This window comes from Sapajus apella, unplaced genomic scaffold, assembly GCF_009761245.1.
Source record: "Sapajus apella isolate SASKATOON/1434 unplaced genomic scaffold, GSC_monkey_1.0 scaffold123, whole genome shotgun sequence".
Taxonomy (NCBI): Eukaryota; Metazoa; Chordata; class Mammalia; order Primates; family Cebidae; genus Sapajus; species Sapajus apella.
The window spans coordinates 1,076,369-1,101,842 of record NW_022437063.1 but is presented as its reverse complement, the minus strand read 5'-3'; the positions used below and the strand labels follow the sequence as shown (position 1 = coordinate 1,101,842).

Here is a 25,474-nt window from a genome sequence, read left to right as displayed (position 1 = left end):
TAAATATTTTTGGGAGAGAAACTTTGAAACTAGTAAATATTCTACTTATCAAACTTTCAATTTATTCATGTATTATTGTTTTTGAGACAGGGTCTCACTCTGTTGTCCAGGCTGGAATGCAGTGGCGTGATTTTGGTTCACTGGAGCCTTAACCTCCTGGGCTCAAGTGATTCTCCCGCTTCAGCCTCTTGAGTGGCTGGGACTATAGGCGCACAACACTGTCCAGCTAATTTTTGTACATTTTTGTAGAGATGGTGTTTTGCCATGTTGCCCAGGCTAGTCTTGAACTCCTGAGCTCAAACGATCCACCCACCGCGGCCTCCCAAAGCGCTGGGATTACAGGCATGAGCCACTGCACCCGGCCACATTTATTATTCATACATTGCAGAGACTCAAGATTTCCTGTTAAGTGGTTATGGGTCTATTACTTTCACTATTTCTTTTGATGTTTAAAGTATTCCCAGTTTGGCGGGGAAGAACTCCCTCAAGATGATTTCCATATCCTTTGACATGTCCCCATCATTCTTCAAGCACTTTTTTGCTTTCTGACATAAGATACTCTAAGCTCATCTGTACTTTCCTCGCTTTAGTCTGGAGTCGTCCATTTTACTGAACAACTGTGGTTCCTTCGAGTGGAAGAAGATACGGAGGAGCCAGGATGTGGGCATGAGGGCTGCTCCTGCTCCCAGGCCTCTCAGTGAGCAGAGCTCTAGGAGATACATGTTGTTTTGTTTTGTTTTTTTTTTCACATACATGTATACATACCTTTACATCTATATTTATTCTGTATCAGTCTCTCTGTACATATTGAGAAGCACCAATTCTAACCCAGCACTCCAGGGATCACTCTGGCTTCTCCCTTTCCATGATTGTCACTATCTTCTCACTGAGTGAGAAACGTGGCTTCTCTTTTCCTTAGTGTATTTGCTTATTTGATCAGTCTCCCTGTTCCGTTGCTCATCTCCAGCACTTCCTGTCCCCTCATGGGCGCCGACCCCACACCATGGTGATGCCATTTTCATGCCATATCCTCCTTCAGACTTTGATGGCTCCCCCCACACTGTGACATCATTTCCCTCTGTCCCATCTAATGACTTGAGGACTGAATCGTTAGAAAAGATAGAAAAGGAGGAGGAAGACAGAACTTTTCTCTTCCGTTTAAAAAAAGGTCCCCCTTTATTTACTTCTATAACAATGGAGCAATAGTACATGATTTTTTTCCCACATCACCCTTTATTGCTGTCTACATTTTTAAAAGTTATTTATTTATTTATTTATTTATTCTTCTTTCTTTAAAAGTATACAGCACCCACTATTCCCAGGTGGTCTCCCATCCAAGTACTAACCAGGCCCAACCCTGCTTAAGCTTCCAAGATCAGGCACGTTCAGAATGGTAATGGCTGTAGACACTGTCTACATTTTTGATGGCAGTTTTACTAAGGTATAATTTACATATCATAAAATTTACCCTTCAAAGATGTATAAATCGATGTTTTTAATATAGTTACAATTTCGCAGTCATCACCACTATCTAATTGAAGACTGTTTTCATCTTTCCAAAAAGAAACTTTGTCCTCATTAGCAGTTACTCCCCATTTCCCTTCTGCTTGTATCTGAAAATACTAATCTGGACATTTCATATAAACGGAATCACACAATAAATGATCTTGTGTGTCTAGCACCTGTTTTTAGGCCTCACCGATGTTATAGCATGAATAAGTACCTCATTCCTTTTTATGGCTGAGTAATGTCAGTTGTATGGATAGACCACATTTTGTTTACCCTTTCTTCAGCTGATGGACCTTTGAGTTGTTTCCACGTTTTGACTTTTGTGAATAGCGCTGCTGTGAACATTCATGTGCAAGGTTTTGGTGTGGACATATGTTTTCAGTTCTCTTGGGTACATACCTAGGGGTAGAACTGCTGTGTCATATGGTAATGAAGAACATTCGTCCCTGTAAACATTGTACCAGTTTCTTCATAAACTTGGTTTAACTGATACTTTATGCCAAACAGAGTTAAAATATTATTTCCTGCTATGTGTCCTCATAGTCATGATCTAATGTTAATTTAAAATTTTGACAATGTTCCCAAGCTAATCAGTTATGCAGGAAGAGCAAAAGTACAAAAAATATGAAATGTGTATCTGTTTTTAAAAGCTACATCTGTTTTTAAAAGAAGCCACTGAGAACTGTAGAACTTCAAAGACTTTTTAAAAAACAGGTCTTGATAGTCTATCCTAAATGACAAGCAAGATTTCCAGAACCTTAAGCTCCTGTGAGCTGTGTGTCAGTCAAGGAGGCTGGAGTGTGGTGCATTGCAGGAGGCCAAGGTCATTGGGAATGAAGGGCAGGGCTTCCCTCCTCCATTCATGGACTTCCCGGCATCTGTGGCTTTTCTAGATGGTCTTATGATGAATCCATTTGGTGAAACAGTCTAACAGTCTCGAGACAGTGTTTCACTCTTGTCACCCAGGCTGGAGTGCAGTGGCACAATCTTGGCTTACCGCAACCTCCGCCTCCTGGGTTCAAGCGATTCTCCTGCCTCAGCCTCCCAAGTAGCTGGGACTACAGGCACGTGCCACCATGCCCGACTGATTTTTTGTGTTTTTAGTAGACACTACGTTTCACCGTGTTAGCCACAATGGTCTCGATCTCTTGACCTTGTGATCTGCCTGCCTCGGCCTCCCGAAGTGCTGGGATTGCAGGTGTGAGCCACCGTGCCTGGCCCACACTTTCTTTTTTATTAATGTAAACCTAACTGGGCCCTTACAAAATGAGTAAAGATTTTATGGTAACTTCCCTTTAAAATTAGGAACGAGTTCTCCAGTTATAGTCTGAATTTACTTTAGCTTCAATTTTATTTTAAGACCTGTGTCAGGAATGTTTGAGTGTCAGGGTGTTTTAATGACTGACCAGGGCAAGAAGTATGAAGAGGTTTTGCTTGTAATCTGCCCCATACCTTTGTTTCCCTTAAGAGTAACGCAGACTCGGTGTTTTTTAAAAATGTGGCCTCAGTCTCTGAATATTAATGGAGACCATTTTTAAAGAAGTTGAATTGCTAAATTGATTCCAGAGAAGGAAAACAAAGTTCTGTTTTTGTCCCAGTGGTTGTGCCGGGTTGGGTAAAATGTCTTGTTGCAAGATACTTATCACAATGGCGGTTACTAATTTAAAAACTAGCCTCCCCAGCCCCACTCTAAGAATTTGCTGTCAGCAATTCATCTATGGATGGTTTTGATTCTTAAACATTTTTCCAGAATTGTAAATACCAAAAGGCAAGTACTGAGCAGAGCCTCTCCTTTTAGACTAGATTCTTTACTCGTCTGAGGGGCTTAGCTTTGGAGACTGATCGAGAGAATTTCTTTACTACCTTAGAATTTGTTTTAGACTATAAATAACAATATGAAATGCAATGAAAGCTCAAACAATTTGACGGACTCTGTTTTTCTTCATGGGTGGGGTGGTTAGTGCAGTGGGATGGGCTTGCACTCTGGATTCACGGAGATCGTGGGCACTCATGGCTGTGCTGGGCAGGGAGGCCATACCTCTGCTTTGTGAGTTGTAGAAGGTGACGCCACCTCTGAGGGTGGCTTTCGGGCTATTCATGTAAAACACTGAGAACAGTGCCTGCGCCCACTTAGTCAGCGTGAGCCCTGCAGATGTAAGTTTCTTCTCTTCCTCGTTTCCTCTTATCACTACCAAAACCAGGAGGGCACCCAACCTTGGACGACATGTTTAATCTGTTCTTGTCCTTCTTCTGCAAGGCTAGGGAAATGGAAATGCTTGCTCAAAATTATATCTACTAAAAAAATCCATTATCAGAAAAAGAAATCATGGGCATTCTTTCCAGGAAAAGGCTATACAGAGGCCCACCCTGTGAGCCCCTCCCCCCGGTCTCTTTTCCTAGTGATACATGTTTTAAATAGTAAAGAGCAATTCATCCTTTTGGGGAGACTGTGATAACCATGCTAGGCTTTGAGGCCGGAATTTTAAGAGCTTAGTAAATAACACATTTGATTGTGTAGATTTGGGAACCGTTCAACTGTATGGGAAATTGTACTTTGTATATGTGTATAAAGCGTCATGAAATAGATTTATATTGACTGTATATTTATTTAATGTTTAAATAAATTTTAGATTCATAGTGCTTTTTTGGAAATATTTTTATTAAATACAACTTAACTTTCTGCTTAGAAATAATCTCAAACCCCTAGAAAAGTTGCAAGAATAGGCTGGGCACATTGGCTCCTGCCTGTAATCCCAGCACTTAGGGAGGCTGAGGTAGGTGGATCACTTGAGTTCAGGAGTTGGAGACCAGCCTGGCCAACATGATGAAACTCCATCTCTACTAAAAATACAAAAATTAGCCGGTGTGGTGTCGGGCACCTACAGTCCCAGGTACTCGGGAGGCTAAGACAGGAGAATTGCTTGAACCCAGCAGTGAGCTGAGATCCTGCCACTGCACTCCAACCTAGGCAACAGAGCAAGACCCTGTCTCCGAAACAAAAAAAAAGAAAAGTTGCAAGAATAAGAAAGGTACAAATAGCACCCATATGATACAAATAATGCCATATGCCCTTATTCACATTTTCTGTTTGTTTTATTTATTTTTTCCTGGCAACTTTCATTCATTCAGATTTATCTACTGTGAACATTTTACCTCATTTGTTTCTCCTGTGAGCTCTCATTTTGTGTGTGTGTGTGTGTGTGTATGCAAACAACATACCCAATATACATTCATATATATTTAAAAACACTCGAGGGAGGCTGGGCCTGGTGGCTCATGCCTGTAATCCCAGCTACTCTGGAAGCTGAGGCAGGAGAACCACATGAACCGGGGAGGAGAAGGTTGCACTGAGCCGAGATTGCACCACTCCAGCCTGGGCGACAGAGTGAGACTCCGTCTCAAACAAACAAACCACAACAACAACAACATTTGAGGGGAAGTTGCTTATATCACAATTCTTTACCCCAAAATACATCAGTGTACATTTCCTAAGAACTATTCTTTTATGTAAATACAGTGCAGTTATCAACTTAAGCAAATTAAACATTGAAATACTACTTTATTTAATCTACAGTCTGTATTGACCCACTTGACCCAATGATACCCTTTGTAGAATTTTTAATTTAAAAATGGATTTTTTTCTACCTTAAAACTTTATGTACAAAGTTATATACAAAGTTCATGTGACACTCAGTATAAAATTGTGCTATGGCCTCAGCTTCTAATATGTGTTATATGTATGATATGTATTAGAGTATATAAAGAGTATATTTCTGCTAATTTTATTTTTTAGGTGATTTTAGATAATTTTGTAGATAACTTGTTGACTTTCAGTTGAGTACAGACTGGCATTCTGGGATGCTGTTTACACTTTATTTGCTGAGGATGCATGTTCACCCTGACACCTGGGTTAAGCAATTGTATTTAAATGTTTAATGGAATACGTATCCCATTAATAGTATTGGCTGTGACACCCTGAAAGCTACGATTTAGAAATCTGCTTTACCATCTATTGTTCGTATCTTAAGTCTCTAACATGTCATTCTTCTCCCTTGAATCTAGATCCCCCTCAGCACCTCTGGTACTGTACCGTACCTTGATTTTCTGTCCAGGTTTGGTGGAATTGACCTATATATAAATGGCATAAAGAGGTAAGTGTTTGGTTTGCTCGTGTGAAAATGTGAAATTTGAAATGATGAGTAAGAGCTATGACGTGAAGCCATTTGCACTAATCATATCAACAGCTATATATGGAAGATGGGTTTATAGAGCTTGTCCATATGGAATTTAATGGAATTAATCCAGTCAAGTTTTATTTAGAGAAGATTTTAGCATCTATATAGGATATATTTCGGAACAAGAGGAATGATGCTGTAATAAAATGTAAACATAGCAAATTAAAACCAGATAAAAATAGTTTACATGCAATATATCTAGATTCGGAATTAATGGAATTTAACTTTGAAGGAAAATATTACGATGCCAAATTTAAAATTTGTGGGTTTTTATACATTTTTAATGTTGTTCATTGGAAAGTGATGATGTTTTGGTGGCTAGAAATTTCAAAAAAAAAGATGTTTGTATGAGCTTCTGGAGTATTTCATAGCTTTTGCATAAAGCATGGGACTCTTTTTTTTTTTTCAACATGAGCAGGTTGGAGTATGACCTTTAATGTCTCAATCAGCAGTAGTTCTTTTTTTTCTAGTATATGATTTAGGAGATACTGTTTTAGTAACAAAAGTATTTACTCATCTGAATCTAAATGAATAAGTCTCATTTTCTCAGGAGTTGTGTCACCAATTACATATAAGAATTAAATTTGTAGTTCAGCCACTATGGGAAGCAGTTGGAGATTTCTCAAAGAACTTGGAACTACCATAGGACCCAGGAATCCCATTACCACATATATACCCAAAGGAGAACAAATCATTCTACCAAAAGACACATGCACTCATATGTTCATCATGGCACTAGTCACAATAGCAAAGACATGGAATTAACCAACCTAGGTACCTACCAATGTTGGATTAAATTTTAAAATGTGGTTCATATACACCATGGAATACTATGCAGCCATAAAAAGGAATGAGATCATGTCCTTTGCAGCAACACGGATGCAGCTGAAGGCCATTATCCTAATCAAATTAATGCAGGAACAGAAAACCAATACCACATGTTCTCACTTACAAGTGGGAGCTACACATTGGATACATGTGGACATACCGGTGGGAGCAGCAAACACAGCAGACTACTAGAGGGGGGAAGGGATGGGAGCAAGGGCTGAAAAACGATTAGGTACTATGCTCACTATCTGGGTGACAGGATTATTTGTACCCCAAACCTCAGACAATAGACCCATGTAACAAACCTGCACATGTACCCCTTAATCTGAAATAAAAGTTGAGTCTTGGTGTGGTGGCTTATACCTGTAATCCCAGCACTTTGGGAGGCTGAGGCGAGAGGATCACTTGAGCTCAGGGGTTTGAGACCAGCCTGCATGACAGAGTGAGACCCTCATCTCTACAAACAATTTAAAAATCAGCTGAGCAGGGTGGTGTGCTCCAGCTGCTCAGGAAGCTGAGGTAGGAGGATCACTTGAGCACAGGAGGTGGAGGCTGCAGTGAGCCGAGATTGTGCCACTGCACTCCAGCTTGGGTGACAAAGTGAGACTCTGTCTCAAAAAAATAAAACTAATAAAAAATAAAAGTTGAAATTACACTACCACACTACTGCAGTGTATTACAGTACTACAATGAATTACACTATCTAGTTCATTAAAAAACACAAAAGCCAATTAATATCAGCTGATAAGAGAAAACGGTATTTAGTATGAACAAAAGATGGACAAAATCACAGAACGAAGAACCGATCTTCCTAAAGGGATAAAAAAAATTAAATTTGATCCTGAAATATTAGAAAACCCTGGTATCATGGCTTTTATGATGGATGCATCACTGATACAGTATAGGTGTAAGAATTTGTGTTGTGGGGGAAGGAGAGGTAGGGAATTTATGTGCTTGGGTGTAGAGTTTGATTTTGTAAGATAAAACAGTTCTAGAGGTCTTTTGCAAAATTATGTGAATATACTTAACACTACTCAATTACACACTTAAAAATAATTGTGTTATGTGTGTGTATTTATCACAATTTAAAAAAAAGATGGCTGAGCACAGTGGCTCACACCAGTAATCCCAGCACTTTGGGAGGCCAAAGTGGGCGGATCACCTGAAGTCAGGAGTTCAAGACTAGCCTGGCCAATATGACAAAATCCCATCTCTACTAAAAATATAAAAATTAGCCGGGTGTGGTGGCACATACCTGTACTTCCAGCCACTCGGAAGGCTGAGGCAGGAGTATCACTTGAACTCGGGAAGTGGAGGTTGCAGTGAGCCGAAATCACAACAGTGTGTTGCAGTCTGGGTGACAGAGTGAGATTTGATCTCAAAACAGACAAACATGCAAACAAACAAAACCAAAGGAATGAGTGCAGCAGCTCCAGCAAGAGTGACCCAGCATCATCCCCTCCATCATTTGGAACATCTTTGTGCCTTCTTTAGTTAGTGCTAAGTGGGGACTAAGATGATTTCCAGGCTCTTTCAAAAGAATGGCAGTTTGTCTTACAGGCTGCCTATTCTTGTTCTTGACATAAAACCATCCCCATTTGATGGATAAGATTCTTAGGTGGACAGTAAACTAATATGAACATTCTTTGGTAAGAAAGCCAAAGAACTGGAAAAACTAAAAGCAGAGAGCAGAGAGCTTTTTCCTTACTGTGAAACCTGCCTAATACATTTGAGATAAAAATGATCATGAGTTACCTTTGGGCTAAATATTTAAACTAAATTTGAAAGATTTTTGGTTTACTCATGAAGTAGAATTATCTTTATTGTTGAGACAATGCATTCTAGTGAACAGACTTCTTTTTCTAGCAATACGATAAGCTATATACCACGAACAGCACTTCTACTGAAAATAATTAAAATGCTGGATACAAGGCAAAATATATACATACATTTTAATACATTACTGAGCTGGCAAGAAAGTAAGGAATCTTCAGAGGCCAAACATAGAATAAAAATTGGGATCCAGAGAAGGGAGCATTTTACAAAGTCAGCTTCTACCCTGAGGGTATTGTCCAAATCTGGTGAAATTGTGTATTCAGTTTTGCCATTTGGAGTAAGGAGACAAGAGACAAAGCCTAGAGGGCCTTCCCAAGGTGGAAGCACCTAACAAAGGACCATTGCCTACACAGCTGGGACCCTACACCCTCAGCTGAGGATAAATCACAAATATAAACCTTCATCACGAAAGGGCACAACGAGGAAAACTGCCAATTTCAACACTGGTGCTGAGTGAATAGGGGGAAATTGTAATTACAACTTGACTTGTATGAAGGTCTGTGCTTGAATTCATGCTGTGTGGTCTCACAAATTTTGGGCAAGGAACTTACTTGAATAGTCCTGGACTGGGTGTGCCCTTCTGTGGAAGAATGCACCTTCAGCCTATCCCTTAAAGAATTTCCACAGATAAAGTGCCAAGTAACATCAGATCACACGAAAAAATCTTAACATACGAAGAGACAAAGAATGAGGACTGCAAACCAAGAGATGTAATACCCAATAGAATCAGATCTCCAAACACTCGAAATATTGGAACTATCAGATACGTAATGTAAAACCAGTGTTTTAATATGTTTAAAGAAATAAAGGAATAGATTCAAAATATGAATATGCACAAGAGGCAATAAAATGAATATTTGAAGACGTATAAAATAGAACTTCTGAAAAATCTGATTGTAGTTCTAAAATTCAGTGGATGGATAGAAATAGTGGATTAAACACAGCTGAAAAGAACATTTGTGGAATGAGAAATAGCTCTGAAGAAATTATCTAGAATGCAGTACAGAAGGACAAAACTATACAAAATTAGGAGGACAGGTGTAAGAGATATGGAGGACAGGAAGAGGAGGCCTAATATACTTCTAATTGGATTTGCAAAAAGATGCTTGTCTTAGTCTGTTTTGTTCTGCTATAACAGAATACCTGAGACTGGGTACTATAGTTTGTAAGAAAAGAAATATATTTCTCATCATTCTTGAAGCTAGGAAGTCCAAGATCAAGGCACCAGTATGTGGTGACGGCCTCTTACTGGCATCCTTACATAGTGGAGGGTGGAAGGGCAAGAGTATGTTGGTGCCCACCTTGAAGCCCTTTTACAAAGGCATCTAAGGTTGGTGCGGTGGCTCAAGCCTGTGATCCCAGCACTTTGGGAGGCTGAGGCCTGGCGGATCACTTGAGGTTAGGAGTTTAAGACCAACCTGGCCAACATGGTAAAGCCCCGTCTCTACTAAAAATACAAAAATTAGCCAGGTGTGGCAGTGCATGCCTGTGGTCCTAACTATTTGCACGGGAGGCTGAGGCAGGAGAATCGCTTGAACCCAGGAAGCGAAGGTTGCAGTGAGTCGAGATCGTGCCATTGCACTCCAGCCTCTGCACTCCAGCCTGGACACACACACACACACACACACACGCACGCACGCACGCACACACACGAGCACCTAATCCCACTGAAAAGGGAGGAACCCTCCTGGCCTAATCACCTCTTAATACTCTCACAGTGGCAACATCTAAATTTTGGAGGAACACCTTCAACCCACAGCAATATAAGAGAAAGAACAGGGCAGAAATAATATTTGAAAAGATAATGGCTGAGAATCTGAAGCCAGATAAATAAAAACAAATGCCTATCTAGACATTGTCACAGTAAAACTGCAGACATCAAAACCAAAGAGAAAATCTTAAAGGCAGTGAGAAGAAAATTGGAGTTGACTTCAGAGGAGTGACAATTAGACTGACACCAACTTCTCAACAGTGACAGCAAAGGTTATAAGATAATGAAATAATCTTTTCAGTGTGCTGACATAAAATATTTGCTGTCCCAGAACTCTATACTATCTTTTCTTTTAGATGAAGTCTTGCTCTGTTACCCAGGCTGGAGTGCAGTGGTGTGATCTCAGCTCACTGCGACCCCTGCCTCCTGGGTTCAAGCAATTCTCCTGCCTCAGCCTCCTGAGTAGCTGGGATTACAGGCACCCACCACCATGCCTGGCTAATCTTTGTATTTTTAGTAGAGACAGGGTTTCACCATGTTGGGCAGGATGGTCTCGAACTCCTGACCTCAAGTGATCCACCCACCTTGGCTCCCAAAGTGCAGGGATTACAGGTGTGAGCCACTGCTCCTGGCCAGGATATCACGTTTTATACCAGCCAAAACTTAATGCCACTGATAACATACAGTGAACATAAACACAGAAAGAGTATGCCATCTCTTCTGCCCTGGCCTTACTAAAACTTGTCATTTATGAAAATCACCATATTGAGGAAGTTCCTGAATATCTGATAATAGTTGATTAAGTTGAAAGCAGCATGAAGATTAACAAGGTATGACCTGGAATGATATTTTAAAAGTCTCTATTTCTGAGTATATGGGAGCTGGTAAGGGCAAAATGTGGAAGTATTGTATCGAGCATAGAGAACCTTGTATCACCTATAATAATGGTAGAAACATCATCTCTTGAGAAACAACGAATGATTTTGCTTAAAATGAGCAGGTTAAACCTTTTGAGATTTGCTTCAGATGGACATGTAGGCCATTTCTACATATGGACAGAAAGCGCCCCTTGCATATTAGATAATCCATATGGCGCTTGGTACAATGCTACTTCCATGAAGAATAACTACAGTCTTTCATGTATAAAATCTTAGCAGAAGTGTTTAAAAGCTTTCTGAGCACCACACAAGAAGACGCACTGAGAGTTCTGGAGAAAAACCTACTAAAGAAGCTGAGTTTATTCACCAGGACTGTGTATTGCAAGAGGCCTTTGGCAGTCCGGGCACCACAGATTCAAATGGATAAAGGAAACAGCATCAGCAGAGCGTTAGTTCACAGAGTAGACGTGAAGTTGACTCTAGGCAGGTCTAGCTGACTTTAGCCTATGGAAGAGAAGAGAGAAAGAAGAAAGGCTTTTGGTCACGTGTGCGCCACCACGCCCGGCTAATTTTTGTATTTTTAGTAGAGATGGGGTTTCACCATGCTGGTCAGGCTGGTCTCAAACTCCTGACCTCAGATGATTCACCAGCCTTGGTCTCCCAAAGTGCTGGGATTACAGGCATGAGCCACCACGCCCAGCCAGAACCTATATATTTTTTAAAAGCCTGTTGTAAATTTGAATTTGTATGCCTCTAAAGGTTAATTCGATTTGACAGCTTATTTTGAATTTTTGAATATTATAAAAGTCAGTGAGAAAACATTTAAAAAATAAAGACTGAGGATTAAAAGACACTTTTTAGACAAAAACTGAGATAATCTTCTGCAGATCTTGACTGAAAGATCTTGATTCTGCTAGAGGCTGAAGGAAAGTAATCCCAGATGAAAGGTCTGAGATTTTAGGAGTGAAAAGCAAAGAAAGTGGCAAAATGTGGGCAAATAGAAATGATTTTTGGCTCTATAAAGTGGTTACAAAAATATCTATGTGTGTTAAATAAAAAGTTTAGAGTTAAAATTTAGACAACAATCAGCCGACTGGATAAATTGAAGTCTTCTAAGATCTATTTAATAGCCAGCAGGAGGATAAATATATTGATTAATTTTATACATTGAAATGTTATATGTACACATTGTGATTTTTAGGGTAACTGCTAAAGAATAGAAACAGTATTTAACTCCCAACATTTTGAAGAAAAAAATGAAATGATTTTAAAATATTCAATCGAAAAGGTTAGGGGAAAAAAAAATCTACAACAGATACTGCAAATAGAGAACACACATTTTTAGACCGACCCCCATCTATATATAATATAACTACATTAAATGCAAAGGATCAAATATTTCAGTTAAAAGGCAGAGATTATTGGACTGGATAAAAATTCCAGTTACTGACTTTGAAAATAAAAAGGATACAAAGACTTAAAAAAAAAAGGATGGAAAAATTATGCAATAGAAAAATAAAAGAAAATGTAACTATATCAACTTCAGGCAAAATAAAAATTATTACGTATTAAGTTATTATATCTTCCACTTAAAAGACAAAGATTGTCCTGTCTAGACAACAAATAGTAAAATCCACTAAGAGAAAAACCTAAAGTTTAAAAGTGAAAAGATTTAAAAAGACATACTATTCGATATTAATCTAAAGAAAGCTCGTGTCACTAAGTTAGCATCTGACAATAAATGGTCATAGGTTGGGTTCTCCTGAAGCAGACACTGAGATGGATTTTGGAGAGCAAGATGTAGATGAGGGAAAACGCCTGCAAAGAGAAGCAGCCTGAAGCAGGATTGAGTAGAGGGAGAGGCTGAACTGCAGTGCAGACCTGGCAAAGCCTTGACCAGCTTGGGTAGAACTAGGCAGGAGGAGAATGTGATTGGGAAGGGGGCCCTCCTGGAGATCCAAGGCACTGGCAGTGTTCCATTTCTTCAGCTGGATGGGGGCGTTGGGTACACAGACATTTAATTTTTATTCTTTAGTTCCTAAACATTCTATAAATAGTGTCTGTATCTATTGAATATATCATTAAAACAGCATTTAAAATATGACATGTAACATAGGATTATAGACTTGAATTCCTGATCGGCCCTCTCCTTAACTTGGGCACAGAACTGAACCCATCGGAGTCTCAGTTTCCTCCTGTGTAAGGAATTGAATCTCTGCTAAACACCCTAGTGTCTTCTTCTTACCCTTTGAAGTCTAGACTCCTTATCGTGGCTCACAGACCCCCGGGCCTGGCAGCTGCCTGCCTCTGAACATAGCCTGCACACCTTCTCATTGCCCATCCAGCTCTGGCTTCCCTGGCCTCTTCCTGGGATCTGCTGAGCTCCTGCCACCCACGGGCTTCTTGCTGGCTGCATGTTCCCTTTGCCTGGAAGGCTTCATGGCCCCTCAACTTGTGGTCCTTGGCCAGAGAGGTCTTCTGCTACCCACTCCGTCCAAAGAGTCATCCCATCTTCCCTCGTCTCTAGTTTATCTTCCTGCCCATCTTTATTTTCTTCATGGCACCTGTTACTATTTCAACTCATGTTACTTATTTGTTTGCTTATTTCCCATCTGGCCCTGTCACAAGTACGGGCGGTGTCTTGCACCCCATCCCCAGACCTGGCAGGTAGGAGGCCTGGAGAGACGTTGTAAAGTGGCGAGAGGCACCAGTTCTGCCCCCTTGTGTTCTCCACCATCCTCACCTGGCCAGTGTGTCCCAAGGAGGAGCTCTGCAGTGGTTTGCAGATATACCGATAATGCAAAGTAAAAACCAGTGAATGGGGACAAGCAGATAGAACCCAGGGACGGTAGAGACACATTGACCACGATGCCCTTCACTGCGCAGCTGAAAGTGGACTCAGCGCCCCACAGTGGTCAGATCAAAGTGCTGCAACAGCAGAGGGGTTAAGAGCTGGACCTGAAGCCAGAGCACCTGAGTCTGACTCTGGTGCCTCCACCTCCTCACATGTGACCTTCATTTTCCTCATCTATTAAGAGCCCCTCAGTCTCCTTGGTAAAGTAGGGATGATCATGATCCCAAATCCACAGAGCTGTTGAGAGGCTTAAATGAGATAAGGCTTGTTAAGTCTTGGGACACAGTACATGCTTATTAAGTGTCAGCTGTAATTATTTAATTTGCGCATTACCTTAGGAGGAGTAAATTCTATATTTCATTTTACAGATGAGAAAACTGAGACCAGTGGAAACTAAGTAATTTGCCCTAGTTCATGCTTCTGGCAGACAGTAGCCTTGCATCTTAAAATAGACTATTTGGAAATTCTTGTAATGTTGATCTCTGCCTATCATATGTAAACATTTATTCTGTTAAAATGTTTTAATAAAGTTTTTTTTTTTAATTTCTAAGGGGAGATGAGAATGAAATGAATGGCTGCCGCACATTAAAAGAACTTGAAATCCAAGTGGGAGAAAAGGTAATAGAAATTTTAAAGAATTGATTTCCCCACACCCCACCTGTCATCAGCGGTAACTGTTAGCAGAGGTAGAGGACAGAAAATGAGCCACACCTCTTCCTCTGAGTTCTCATGTCAACACTGTCCGACTAAATAGATTTCCTGATGACAAGCCAGTGTGGAAGCTTGTGTTCCGACTACTTTGACTGTCTTGGATGGCATCTCTTTTGGTGAATGACATCAGCAGAAGTCCTGGAATATTAATTACTTTTGTATTAACTTTAGATCATCATTAGTAGGGCTGCCTTTTCTGTCTTTGTCTAAGACAAAGCTGAGCAGGTTTTTCTTTAGAGACGACGGCTTTGCAGCAGTCAGTGCCAATCAAGAGCGGCATAGTAAAAATAACCAAACTCCAAGTGATGTACCTTTAAGTACTGAGTAATTTAGCCATAAAAGCTACTCTGTGTTCAGAGAAAGAGCATATAGCATCGCTCCTATTTGCTGATTGTGGTTAGATCTCGCCGCACACAGCTAAGGAGGGGAGGAGAGGATAATGTCATTCAAGGGTTGGAATCAGACTCCTTTTTAAAATGCATTTGGGCCTGTCAGTTACATGAGCAGTTTGAGAATCATGGTTTAATTTATTTGATTCAATATGTTGGTTTGAAATGTGACAAATTTTCTTTCTTTTTTGAACTCTTCTGAGACTCATATATTTCATACTCAAAAATAGCCAGAGATCCACAAAATGTTTGTCTCCATTTCCCTGGCTGATACCATTAACACCAGAAGACTCATCTTAGTAGGATAATTTCTTAGCATTATGTGTTTCTAAAGACCTCTTTTCACTATAGTTTGTATTAGTAGGAAGCCTGGTATAATTATCTGCTGCTTTTGCTGTGACCCATTTGTTATTCTGCAAGAAATTTGTCATGCACTTGCTATTATTTAGGGGTTGCATGTTTTTTTGTCTCTTTAAACCGTGTTAATCATGATATGCTTCTGGAAAAGTCCACTGTGTGTGACAGTGATCACAGCAGCAGAAACATAGTTGAGGATCAATAATGCAACATGACTTTGAGTGCGGAGATGCAGACAAAGGCCAGGATCTGTAAATGGCCCAAAATAAGGCTGTGGTGAGCAAGTCTCAAGTGGAACTCCATCACCGTCCATCCTTTCAGTTAATGTTTTAAATTCCATCCTCTGCCCCATGGAAACCCATTGCTAAGAGTTTAAACCCAGGCAGTTTTCATGCAACTGTCTATGAGAACAAAGGTGGAGGGAAAAGGTAACGCTAAGTACCAGCGTAGTGGAGGGTTCTTTCCACCGTGCATTCCAGCCAGCACAGACTGTAGCCCCAATTCTACCTACGACCCCAACCCTGGACTTGCAGCGGAGATGGGAGGAGACTGACCCCGGGACCTGGGTTTCTATCTTGGGGCTCTGCCATTTACCAACCAGGTGGCCTTAGGCAAGTCCTCATCATTGGGTTTCTTCACCTGTCACTGGGGATAACAGCTCCTACCTTCACGTGCTGCTGTGGGGCTTAAAAACATCCAGAATAGGTCGGGCTGGGGCTCATGCCTGTAATCCCAGCACTTCAGGAGGCTGAGGCAGGCAGATCACGAGGTCAAGAGATCGAGACCATCCTGGCCGACATGGTGAAACCCCATCTCTACTAAAAATACAAAATGAGCTGAGTGTGGTGGCGGGCGCCTATAGCCCCAGCTACTTGGGAGGCTGAGGCAGGAGAATTGCTTGAACCTGGGAGGCAGAGGTTGTAGTGAGTCAAGTTTGCGCCACTGCACTTTAGCCTGGTGACAGAGCGAGACTCCATCTCAAAAAAAAAATTCAGAATAAAGCACCTGGAACACTTAAAAAATGCCAGCTATTACTATTGTGCTTATCCATAGAGCTTCCTTTGAAGTATAGGTAGGAACACAAATGAATCTCATTCCTTTCCAGCCCCTCCACCTCCAAATGAGAACAAATCAGTATACCCCTCAACCTTGTGCTATGTGCAGTAGCATGCTTCTAATGAAGACTCTGACCCTTCTAATGGTCACTCACTAATGTTGGAGACTGACAAGAAGACTTAGGAATTATCTAAGTAAGCCTCTCTTCATATACATGTCATTGCTGGGTGATGGTTACAGTTTGGGAATGAAAGAATGCTAATTATTTTAAGTCCATGTGGCTTACCTTGAGCCAAGAATGCATGCAAATGCCTCTGAATTTTTGGAGCCAGATGCATGTGTGGACTGGCCTTCCTACACCAACAAATAATTAGCAGGGGGAACCCCAAACCAGCTAAACCCCAGCACTCCTATTTCCTAATTGTTTTCTTCTGCAGTGAGTTTGGGCCGCTGGCTGGTTTGTTAGCCTCTGTCTTCTTCACGAGCATTCAGACCCTCCAGCTGATTCTCATTCACACTCATGATCCAGTTGAACCCTTGGGCTCTCTGAGCCCCATTTTCTCCTTCAGTCAAAGGAGAAGGCCAGACTTGATGATCTCTGGGTTTCATCTCTCTGTCTTTGGTGACTGTGCCCCACGGTTTCATGGGAAGAGGCACTCTCTGTTTGGAGGAGAAGGCTCTGGAAGGCCAGGGTGGTTCTCAGCGTGTCCTCTTCAGGATCCACCTGGTCCCGGCTCTGGTTTAATCTGCACTCAGGTTCCACTCAACAGCCACGCTAAGTCCTGGTGCGTTTCTCACTTGCTGGCACTCTCCTGGCCCTTGCTTTCCATTTTGGCCACAATCGTGACTCTCTGCTTTCATGTGGCTCCTCTGTGCCTTTGACTGAGCGTCTCCTAGACTGGCTTCTGAGTTCTCTGGCCTTCAGCTTCCTTGTCTCCATAGTCTCCTGGGAGCCAGAGGGCTTGATGGAGAATCAGGTACACCTGGGCTAAAACCCCACCTCTGCTGCTGGGGGTGGTGGGATGCCTGGGATGGTTTCTCATCTGTTCTGAGTTTCCTCATCTCTGAAGTGGAGACAACAAAACCCACCTTTCAGGGTACTGACAAGAATAAACGTAAGTGAAGCCTGGGCAAACAGTAGATATTCAGTAAGTGACAGTCCCTGCCTCCGATGATGAGTGAAGCTGGTTCTCCTTGCTGAACTCCACTAAAACCCTTCCTGTGGCCGTGTTTGTCTGCCACAAGATGGCAACCCCTTGGCCACAGAGATATTTGGTTTTCTCCCCTATGAGAAACCGAAGACTCCAACTTAACTGCCTTAGAAAATAAGGAGCTTCTTATCTCACCGAAGAAGTGAGGAGGGAGTGGAGGCTGGGGTAGACTAAACCGCCTACCTCTCTTTCTGGTCACCAGGAGGTTGCCACCACTCCAGGCAGATGTTTTGAGGTCAAATTTTTTTTTAATGGGCTACTTTTTTTTTCCCTAATATGATTCTAAAAACAAGAGAAAGCCCCTCCCTGTGTCCCACAGGCTGGAATTATGTCCTATACCTAAAGCAGTCATGGGCAAAGAAATTGTTTCCTGCCAGCAGCCAGGACCAACCTTGATCACCACCTGGTGTGGCCACTGGGTTCCCTCCTCTGGAGCACACGGCCACTCAAGGAGGACGGATGTCTGAACAAAATGGAAAATAGAGGGTTTTGTTAAAAAAAGAGAGGTGGGCGGCCAGGCACGGTGGCTCACACCTGTAATCCCAGCACTTTGGGAGGCCGAGGTGGGTGTGGATCACCTGAGATCAGGAGTTCGAGACCAGCCTGGTCAACATGGTGAAACCCTGTCTCTACCAAAATTATAAAAATTAACTGGGCATGGTGGCACGTGCCTGTAATCCCAGCTACTTGGGAGGCTGAGGCAGGAAAATCACTTAACCTGGCAGACAGAAGTTGCAGTGAGCTGAGATTGTGCCACTACACTCCAGCCTGGGCAACAGAGCGAGACTCCATCTCCAAAAATAAGGAGAAGTAGGTGGAGGTGAGTAGATTTGGGAAGGCAACCAGTGTATATGCTTCAGCTGCCTATGGGAGGGACCCCTCTTGGCTGGTGGGACCTTCATCTTTTGGACATGAATGTAATTTTTCAGATTTTGCCAACACTAGTAATAATAGCTTGCACTGATTGAGCACTTACTAGGAGCTTTTCTAAGTGCTTTATCGTATGAAATCATTTAATTCCCAGGTGAACCCCATGAGGCAGGTGCCGTTGTTGCCCCATATTGATATGGGGGAAGCTGAGAACAGGCTAAGCAGGCATAGGTCGATGCTTACTTTGCATTCGGCAAAGGCAGCAGCTTGTTATGCCTGCAGCTAGACCCAGTCCATCGCAGAGAGAAGCCTTTCTGTTCCCCATCGCCTCACACTCGGTGGAGCCTTGTGTTCCAACCACAGCATTGTCTTTCTGTCTACAGAGCATCTACTGCAGGTGGGCATTTGGGAGTTTTCTTCCCTTTCTCTCCGGTGTCCTGCCTTTCACATGCCCTCCACCTCATCAGCCATCCATGCACCCTGTCGCCTGTGGGGTCCCAGCTCCATCCTGGAGCGGTGGCAGCGTGTGAGACCTCAGACAGCTTCCTCACACTCTTCAGGCAAGGACTGCCAGGAGAGAAGGAACTTGAGCAGAGATGCAGCGTGTTGCCAGGCTAGCGAAGTGTCAAGTTTTTTACTCCATCCATCATGTGCCAACTGTTGACAAGAGGTGAAGATAGGAGTGGCTGAGGAAGGAAGAGAATCCCATCTTACCACGTAGGGTGGCGTGAGTGCTCATTGTGAGCCCTGTGGAGGGAAGTACCGAGAGACAGGAAGCGATTCCGACCTGTATGTACAGTGTATGTTTAGAAGGTCATGACTCTGCCCTTCACAAGAAAATATGTTCTTAAGTGAAGACTAGAATTAAAGAAAGTATATTCAGTTAAAGAAATATAAAAAGAAAAAGAAAGCACCCATAGCCCCAGGCCATTTGGTCTGGTACCGCATCACTATCCCAAGTCAGGGAGCTCTCAAAAGATTAAAAAAAAAAAAAAATGCTTGAAGGCTCAGATGCCAGAACATCTGGTCTACCCAGTCGGCTGTGACGAGTGTGTCTGTTGGACACCGAGCGATCTGACACAGGTTTTGATGGGTTTACCGTGGTGCCTTGGAGGTGTGTGGAGCCTTAGTCATTTCCGAAGCAATTAGTAAATAATTATCATTGCTGAGCTGCTGGCTTGCTCTGTAATACCCTCATGAAGAAGAGACAACAGTGATGAGTAGATTCATTCTCTTAAAGGTGAATTTTCTTTAAAAAGACATTTAAAAATTTAATATTCAAAGGATAAGGAATCAGTTGTTAGAATCACCACCATTTCATAAACACACCTTAATGTTATAACAACATTAGCATGAATGGACTGGAATGCAGTCTGTTTGCCTCATAAAAAGGCTGTGTCAAGCTAAAAATGAGTCCATTTAGGAAAGCATGCAGGCTCTTGGCTAATTCCTAATATTCCTCTAATCCTACTTTCATCAGCTCTGCTTTGGCGCATTTGGTATTAACTGCCTATTGTAGCAGGTATCTGAACACATCTCCTCTTTCATCTGAAGAAAATATTAGCATATCGTAGAGCTGTTGGGACAGATTGTATCTGAGGCACTTTTTCCTCCCCGCAGAAAAGCCTATCAATCATAACTGAATATAGTGATTAATAATGTCACAGCTTTTATTCTTGTGTCTACGTGCAACTAAATGAAGAGTAGCACTTATATTTTGATCTAAAGAATCTCACACCACAAAATAATCAGTTGGCATTTTGTTAAAAAATTATATCGAAAATGCTTCTACCCCAGGACCTATTTTTGGTTGCTCTATCATTAATTTACTAAAGCCTTCCTGAGGAAACTACAGCAAAGATTCTGTAATGTCAGAATTTGCAATTGTTTCAGACTAAGTTTTTTGGTTAGTCTTCCTGTGTATGACAAATTCACAGTACAAACACAAGATTGTAGGGTCGGTGTTTAAAGCAGCGTGGTGTGGGGGCACGGTCTGGAGCACTGGCCTTAGCAAGCGCAAGCGTGCGTTTGAACACCAGCACATACTCTCTGAGTGATCCTGAGCCAACTAGTCTAGCCTCTTTGGAGACTTTCCCCATCTGTGAAATGGGGAAACAGTATTGCAGGGTTTTCCCAATGTTGTTGGGATTCTGTGTGAGAATAAATATAAAATGAACTCACCGTAGTGCTGGGCCCATAGAAGTTACTAAGCAAAATTAGGAGGAGTTTCCATTGAGAGGACATAAAGCATGTGAGTTCTTACATGGAAAGCCGAAGGATGGCATGAGGTCATCTAGGGCAGCAGTCCCCAGCCCCCAGGCTGCAGGCCTGTACTGGTGGGTGGGCTGTTGGGAACCAGACTTCACAGCAGGAGGTGAGCAGTGGGCAAATGAGCCTCACCGCCTGAGCTCCACCTCCGGTCAGACCAGCAGTGGCATTAGATTCTCAGAGGAGCGCAAACCCTATCATGAACTGGGCATGCAAAGATCTACATTTTATGCTCCTTATGAGAATCATCTAACTCATGTCTGATGATCTGAGGTGGAATAGTTTCACCCCAAATCCATACCCCCTCACCCCTGCTCCGTGGAAAAATTGTCTTCCACAAAACTGGTCCCCATTGCAAAGAAGGTCAGGGACCACTGCTCTAGGATTTAAAGGTACTAGGGGAAGGATAAGAGGGCTTTTTTACTGAGGGTGCCCACATTTAGATCTTCTGAGGCCCCAGACTCACCAGTGTCCACAGACAAAAACGTGACTCGTAACCATCCTCCTGTCCCACCCCAAGAAGGCTTTCTCCCAGGTTGGTAAATGATTCTACCACTCGTCATTCATTCAAGCAGGAACCCAGGACCAGTCTTGATTCCTCTCCCTTACTGGTGCCCTCCTCTACCCAGGCCATCAGGAATTTCTGTCTACTGTATCCCGAGCTAGATCCCAAACCCAAACACTTCTGATCCATCCCCACAGCCACCATTAGAGCCTAAGCCACCATCGTCACTAGCCTGTGCTTTGTCAGTGACCCCTTAGCTGGGTTTTCCATTGCCTCTCTTGCCCCTTACAATTTGCATTCCACATGATAGCCAGAGTTATCCGTTCAAAACTTAAGCCAGAGCCTGTCAGGCTTTTCTGATGGACATGCCCCCTAGCTTTTTCTTGTGCCTCAAGTAAACTTCAGTTAAACGCCTCGGCTTTCAGAGCTCTGCATGAGAAAGCTCTCCAGTGAGATGTTTTTTGACTTCCCTATCTAAAGCTGTACATCTTCCTGAACACGCAGAACATTCTGAAATGTTGTTCGTTTGCTTGTTGATGACTGGGATGTGTGTTCTGTGGGAGCAGGTGCCTTTTCTGCCCCACTGCTATAACTTTAGTGCCTTGAACAGTTCCTGGTGCCTGATATGCACTCAGTAAATCATTATTGTATTAATAAATAAGGCTTTGTAGAAAAGTCCATATTCCTTGGAATAGCCAGGAACAATTGGATGAGGAAGGTGACATTGGAGCTTGGGTTTGGACCGTAGATAGAGTTGCAGTGCACGCTGAGGATGGGGTAGGGGAAGACCTGTAGGGTGGCTTTCAGAATTGCAGCCTGGCACAAGCAAAGGGCATGGGGAGAGGGAAGCGGAGATGTGGCCAGAGCATGGCAAGGAGACAGCCCCGTGGCTATTCTGTAGAGTTACGTTTTTCAAGGCAAGTTGCAACAGATCAGTTTTGTAAGGTAGACGGGAGGAAAAGGCGTATTTGAAGGCCAGGTGTATTTGGGGCAGGAGGAGGAGGATTGACGGTTTCTGGTAAGGGGTTATGATGTATTTAGGAGAGTGCTGTCAGCAGCGTAATGGGTGCATTTGCAGGGAACGCAACTGGAGTCCGAGTACCTGTTGTCAGGCTCGGAAGTCATCGGTCCCCTCTTACCATCATCATCTGCATTTGTTGAGCACCTACTGGTATTGTGGGGACACCCTGTGGTTATTGGGGACACAAAGAAGACAAGGCCTGATTCTTGTCCTCTGGAAACTGAAAATCACCTTGGGAACACAGGCACAAGCAACACGTTGTGATGGTTTAAGAATGTGTTTATTGGGTGGTATATTACCTGGATCAAGAGGAGTTAGGGTTATGCAGTAATGTGGCAGCTGAGATGGGGCATTCATCCTATGAGTGTGGGCAGGGTAAGAAAGAAAGGAAAGAAAAAAAAAACATTTCTTATAGATCAGCAACCCTTTTTTTAAAAAAATTTTTTTTATTTTTTTGTAGATATGGGGTCTTACTATATTGCCCAGGCTAGTCTTGAACTCCTAGCCTCAAGCAATCCTCCTGCCTTAGCTTCTCAAAATGTTCGTATTAGAGGCATGAGCCACCACGCCCAGCCTGAAACCCCTGTAAGTCCCTCAGTATATAGATGGGGCATCTTTTCCTACCTGTGCTCATACTGACAGCCGAGAAACGTGGGCGGTAAACTCTCTAAGACTTTGTAGGAGCAAGTCACCCCTACTGGCTACTGGAGAGGTACCCAGGGAGGGTGATGGATTTGAGCCAGGCCTTAGAGGAAGGGTAAGAGTTCAGATGGTGTGTACATACTAGGTGCTCATAAAGTCCTGGAATTCATGAATGAACAGGAGAAGGCAGGCAGGAAGGCGCAGGGTGGGTTTTCTCCCACCAACTGGATCCATTTGCCGGGAGGAAAGACGTGTACGGGGCTGAACAGGGAGGAGGTAGGCACTCCCAGCTGAGTGTGCACTGGCTGAACTCACAGTCTTCCTCCCCACATCTGCAATGTACTCTATGTTCTTGATCTCATCCATGCAGGTCACCAAGGCAGAAACTGGGCGCCACTTGTACTTGCCTTTCCTTCACCCTCTACATACAGTTAACCACTAGGTCCTGCTGACTTGGTCCCTAGAACCAGCCCCGCCTTCTCCAGTGCGGTTCCCCTGGTCCCTGAAGATTCACCATGTACGTCAGCACAGTGAAGCCTCAGAGGAGGCCACCGTGTAGAAATCTATTGAATGTTGCTGCAGCCAGCCTTTCTGTGCATTTATTTGTCTAGCTCTAGATCCAGAAGAACTTGTATTTGGAGGAACGCCATTTTGGGAAATGCTGGGGGAGATGACAGAGATTCTGGTCTAGTTCTTAGGTGAGGTGGTCTGTGGCTGGCTAGGCTCTTGGCAAAGTACTTTAGCCACATGGCAGTACCCAGCACCGGCCCAGCCTGGGAAGCTTTTCACATGACCTGAATAGCCTTCTTCCATTTGTCTTTCTCAAAGCAGCATTCTCTCCCATGATGTCCAGGCAAGCAGCAGGATGCTGGGTCAGGATGGCGGCTCCTGATGTCCCAGCCTTGTCCCTCCCGGTGTGCAGCTCTGTCCTATGAGTAAGCCGAGGCTGGGGCTCTTAAGGACCCCAAGATTCTTGGCCTATGGTGGCTAAGGTGGAGCACTCATCCTATGAGTGTGGGCTGGGTCAGAAAGAAAGGAAACATTTCTTATAGGTCAGCAATGCTTTTTTAAATTTAAATTTTTTATTTTCTGTAGAGATGGGGTCTTACTATATTGCCCAGGCTAGTCTTGAACTCTTGGCCTCAGCCAATCATCCTGCCTTAGCCTCCCAAAGTGCTGGGATTATAGACATAAGCCACCACGTGCATCCTGGAACCCTTATAAGTCCCTCGATATATAGCCAGGGCATCTCTTCATAGCTGCGCCATAAGTTCAGTGAATAGCTAGAGTTTCTTAATAGATGCGATAAGCTATACATTACAGGTAAGCATTTTAAAAATGAAAGTCGAATATGGGGGAGGGTTTACATGTCTCTAACCACAAGTTTCCCTCTTCATCTTGGCTGCAAGGAGGCCCCAAACCAGAGTTTTGCTTCGTTACGACAACTATGACTTTTAGTTTCCTTTAGCTCCTTTTTTGGGGTCTGCTTTCTTTTCTCCATTTCTGTGGATCTTATTTGGATGTCTTTTTATGTGAGCTTGGTCGATTTTTGATAAAGGCAGGGTGTCCATATGTTCAGTAAAGAAATTCATAGTCCTTGGCTTGTCGGGGCAACTGCCAGAGCAGTGAGCGCATCAGCCCAGAGGCAGGAGGCAAGGCGGCCTCTGTGAAAGGTGAGCGATGCCCCCGCTCCCACCCCCCCGCCCGCTTGTCCCTGGATTGGAAGTTTGTGTTTATGAGGTTCTGAATGTAGTCTAATTTTTTCCTATCTGGTTTGGCGCATCTCTACCAGCTGGTAAATAGGAAATGTTCACGGTAGGAAGCCAATACTCTGCAGAGTGTAAACAGATGGAACCGATATAAAGTGACAAGTTAGACTGTGCTATTGAGAGCATAGAGCCAAAACTAAGAACATAACAGTCAAGCTACTTATTTCGTTCCAGTTCATTTAGTCCTGAATAGTGCTTCATATCTGCACAGCTGTGTTGTTCTTTTTCCCCCTTCCTTTCTTCTGGGTTGATAATGACAATTTCAAAGAAAAACTTTAATTAAAGATTTTATACAAAATAGCTAAAAGTAGAATAATAAGGAAAATGAGCATTGATGTGTTTATTGTAAGAGAAATCCTTTTCCATGGTTTCATTTCAAATCTGTACTCCTTAAATTTAAAATGAATTTAGTGGTGGAGACAGAAAGGTGCCAGACTGACAGCCGTGGGTGCTGAACTCTTCCTTGTGCTGCCGAGCCAAAACACGGGGGCGCCCGAAGCCCCCTCTCCCTGGGGCTCAGTCTACAGGCAGGCGGGTGGGATGCGGTTCCTGACCCCCTTCTCTTTAAAATTAGGTGTGAAAAAGTGGCTCTGGGTGAGGAGCTGCCCAGAAAACAGCTAAACAGAAGCCAATAAGAGTGAAATTGTAGAAGGTTTAAGTTCGCCTGCAGGTTACACTCTGGCATGAAGAAGCCTGGCCTGCCTCGGGGAAGGGCTGCATCAGCACCAGGTCTCCACAGGGATTATTTTGCAGGCGGAATGGGAATTCTGGGCTTCAGAGAGGAAACATTCAGCCTTTTCTCATCTTCTTTAAAAGCCTGGGTG

The 25,474-nt window shown here is 42.9% G+C and overlaps 1 protein-coding gene and 1 long non-coding RNA gene across 2 annotated transcripts in view; one reads left to right on the top strand and one right to left on the bottom strand.

Annotated features, from left to right (window-relative positions):
• EFCAB6 (EF-hand calcium binding domain 6) overlaps positions 1 to 25,474 on the top strand; it is a 274,701-nt gene that overhangs the window by 46,637 nt on the left and 202,590 nt on the right. The window contains exons 5-6 of the mRNA XM_032261403.1: positions 5,572 to 5,660; positions 14,403 to 14,469. Of these exons, the coding sequence (XP_032117294.1) occupies positions 5,572 to 5,660; positions 14,403 to 14,469 (156 nt within the window). The remainder of the gene's footprint in view (positions 1 to 5,571; positions 5,661 to 14,402; positions 14,470 to 25,474) is intronic.
• On the bottom strand, positions 1,297 to 24,260 carry LOC116538860. Its single transcript, XR_004263808.1, has 3 exons — positions 24,249 to 24,260; positions 20,627 to 20,633; positions 1,297 to 1,409 (listed from the first exon to the last, which is right to left on the bottom strand). It is a non-coding gene; the product is annotated as an uncharacterized LOC116538860 (long non-coding RNA).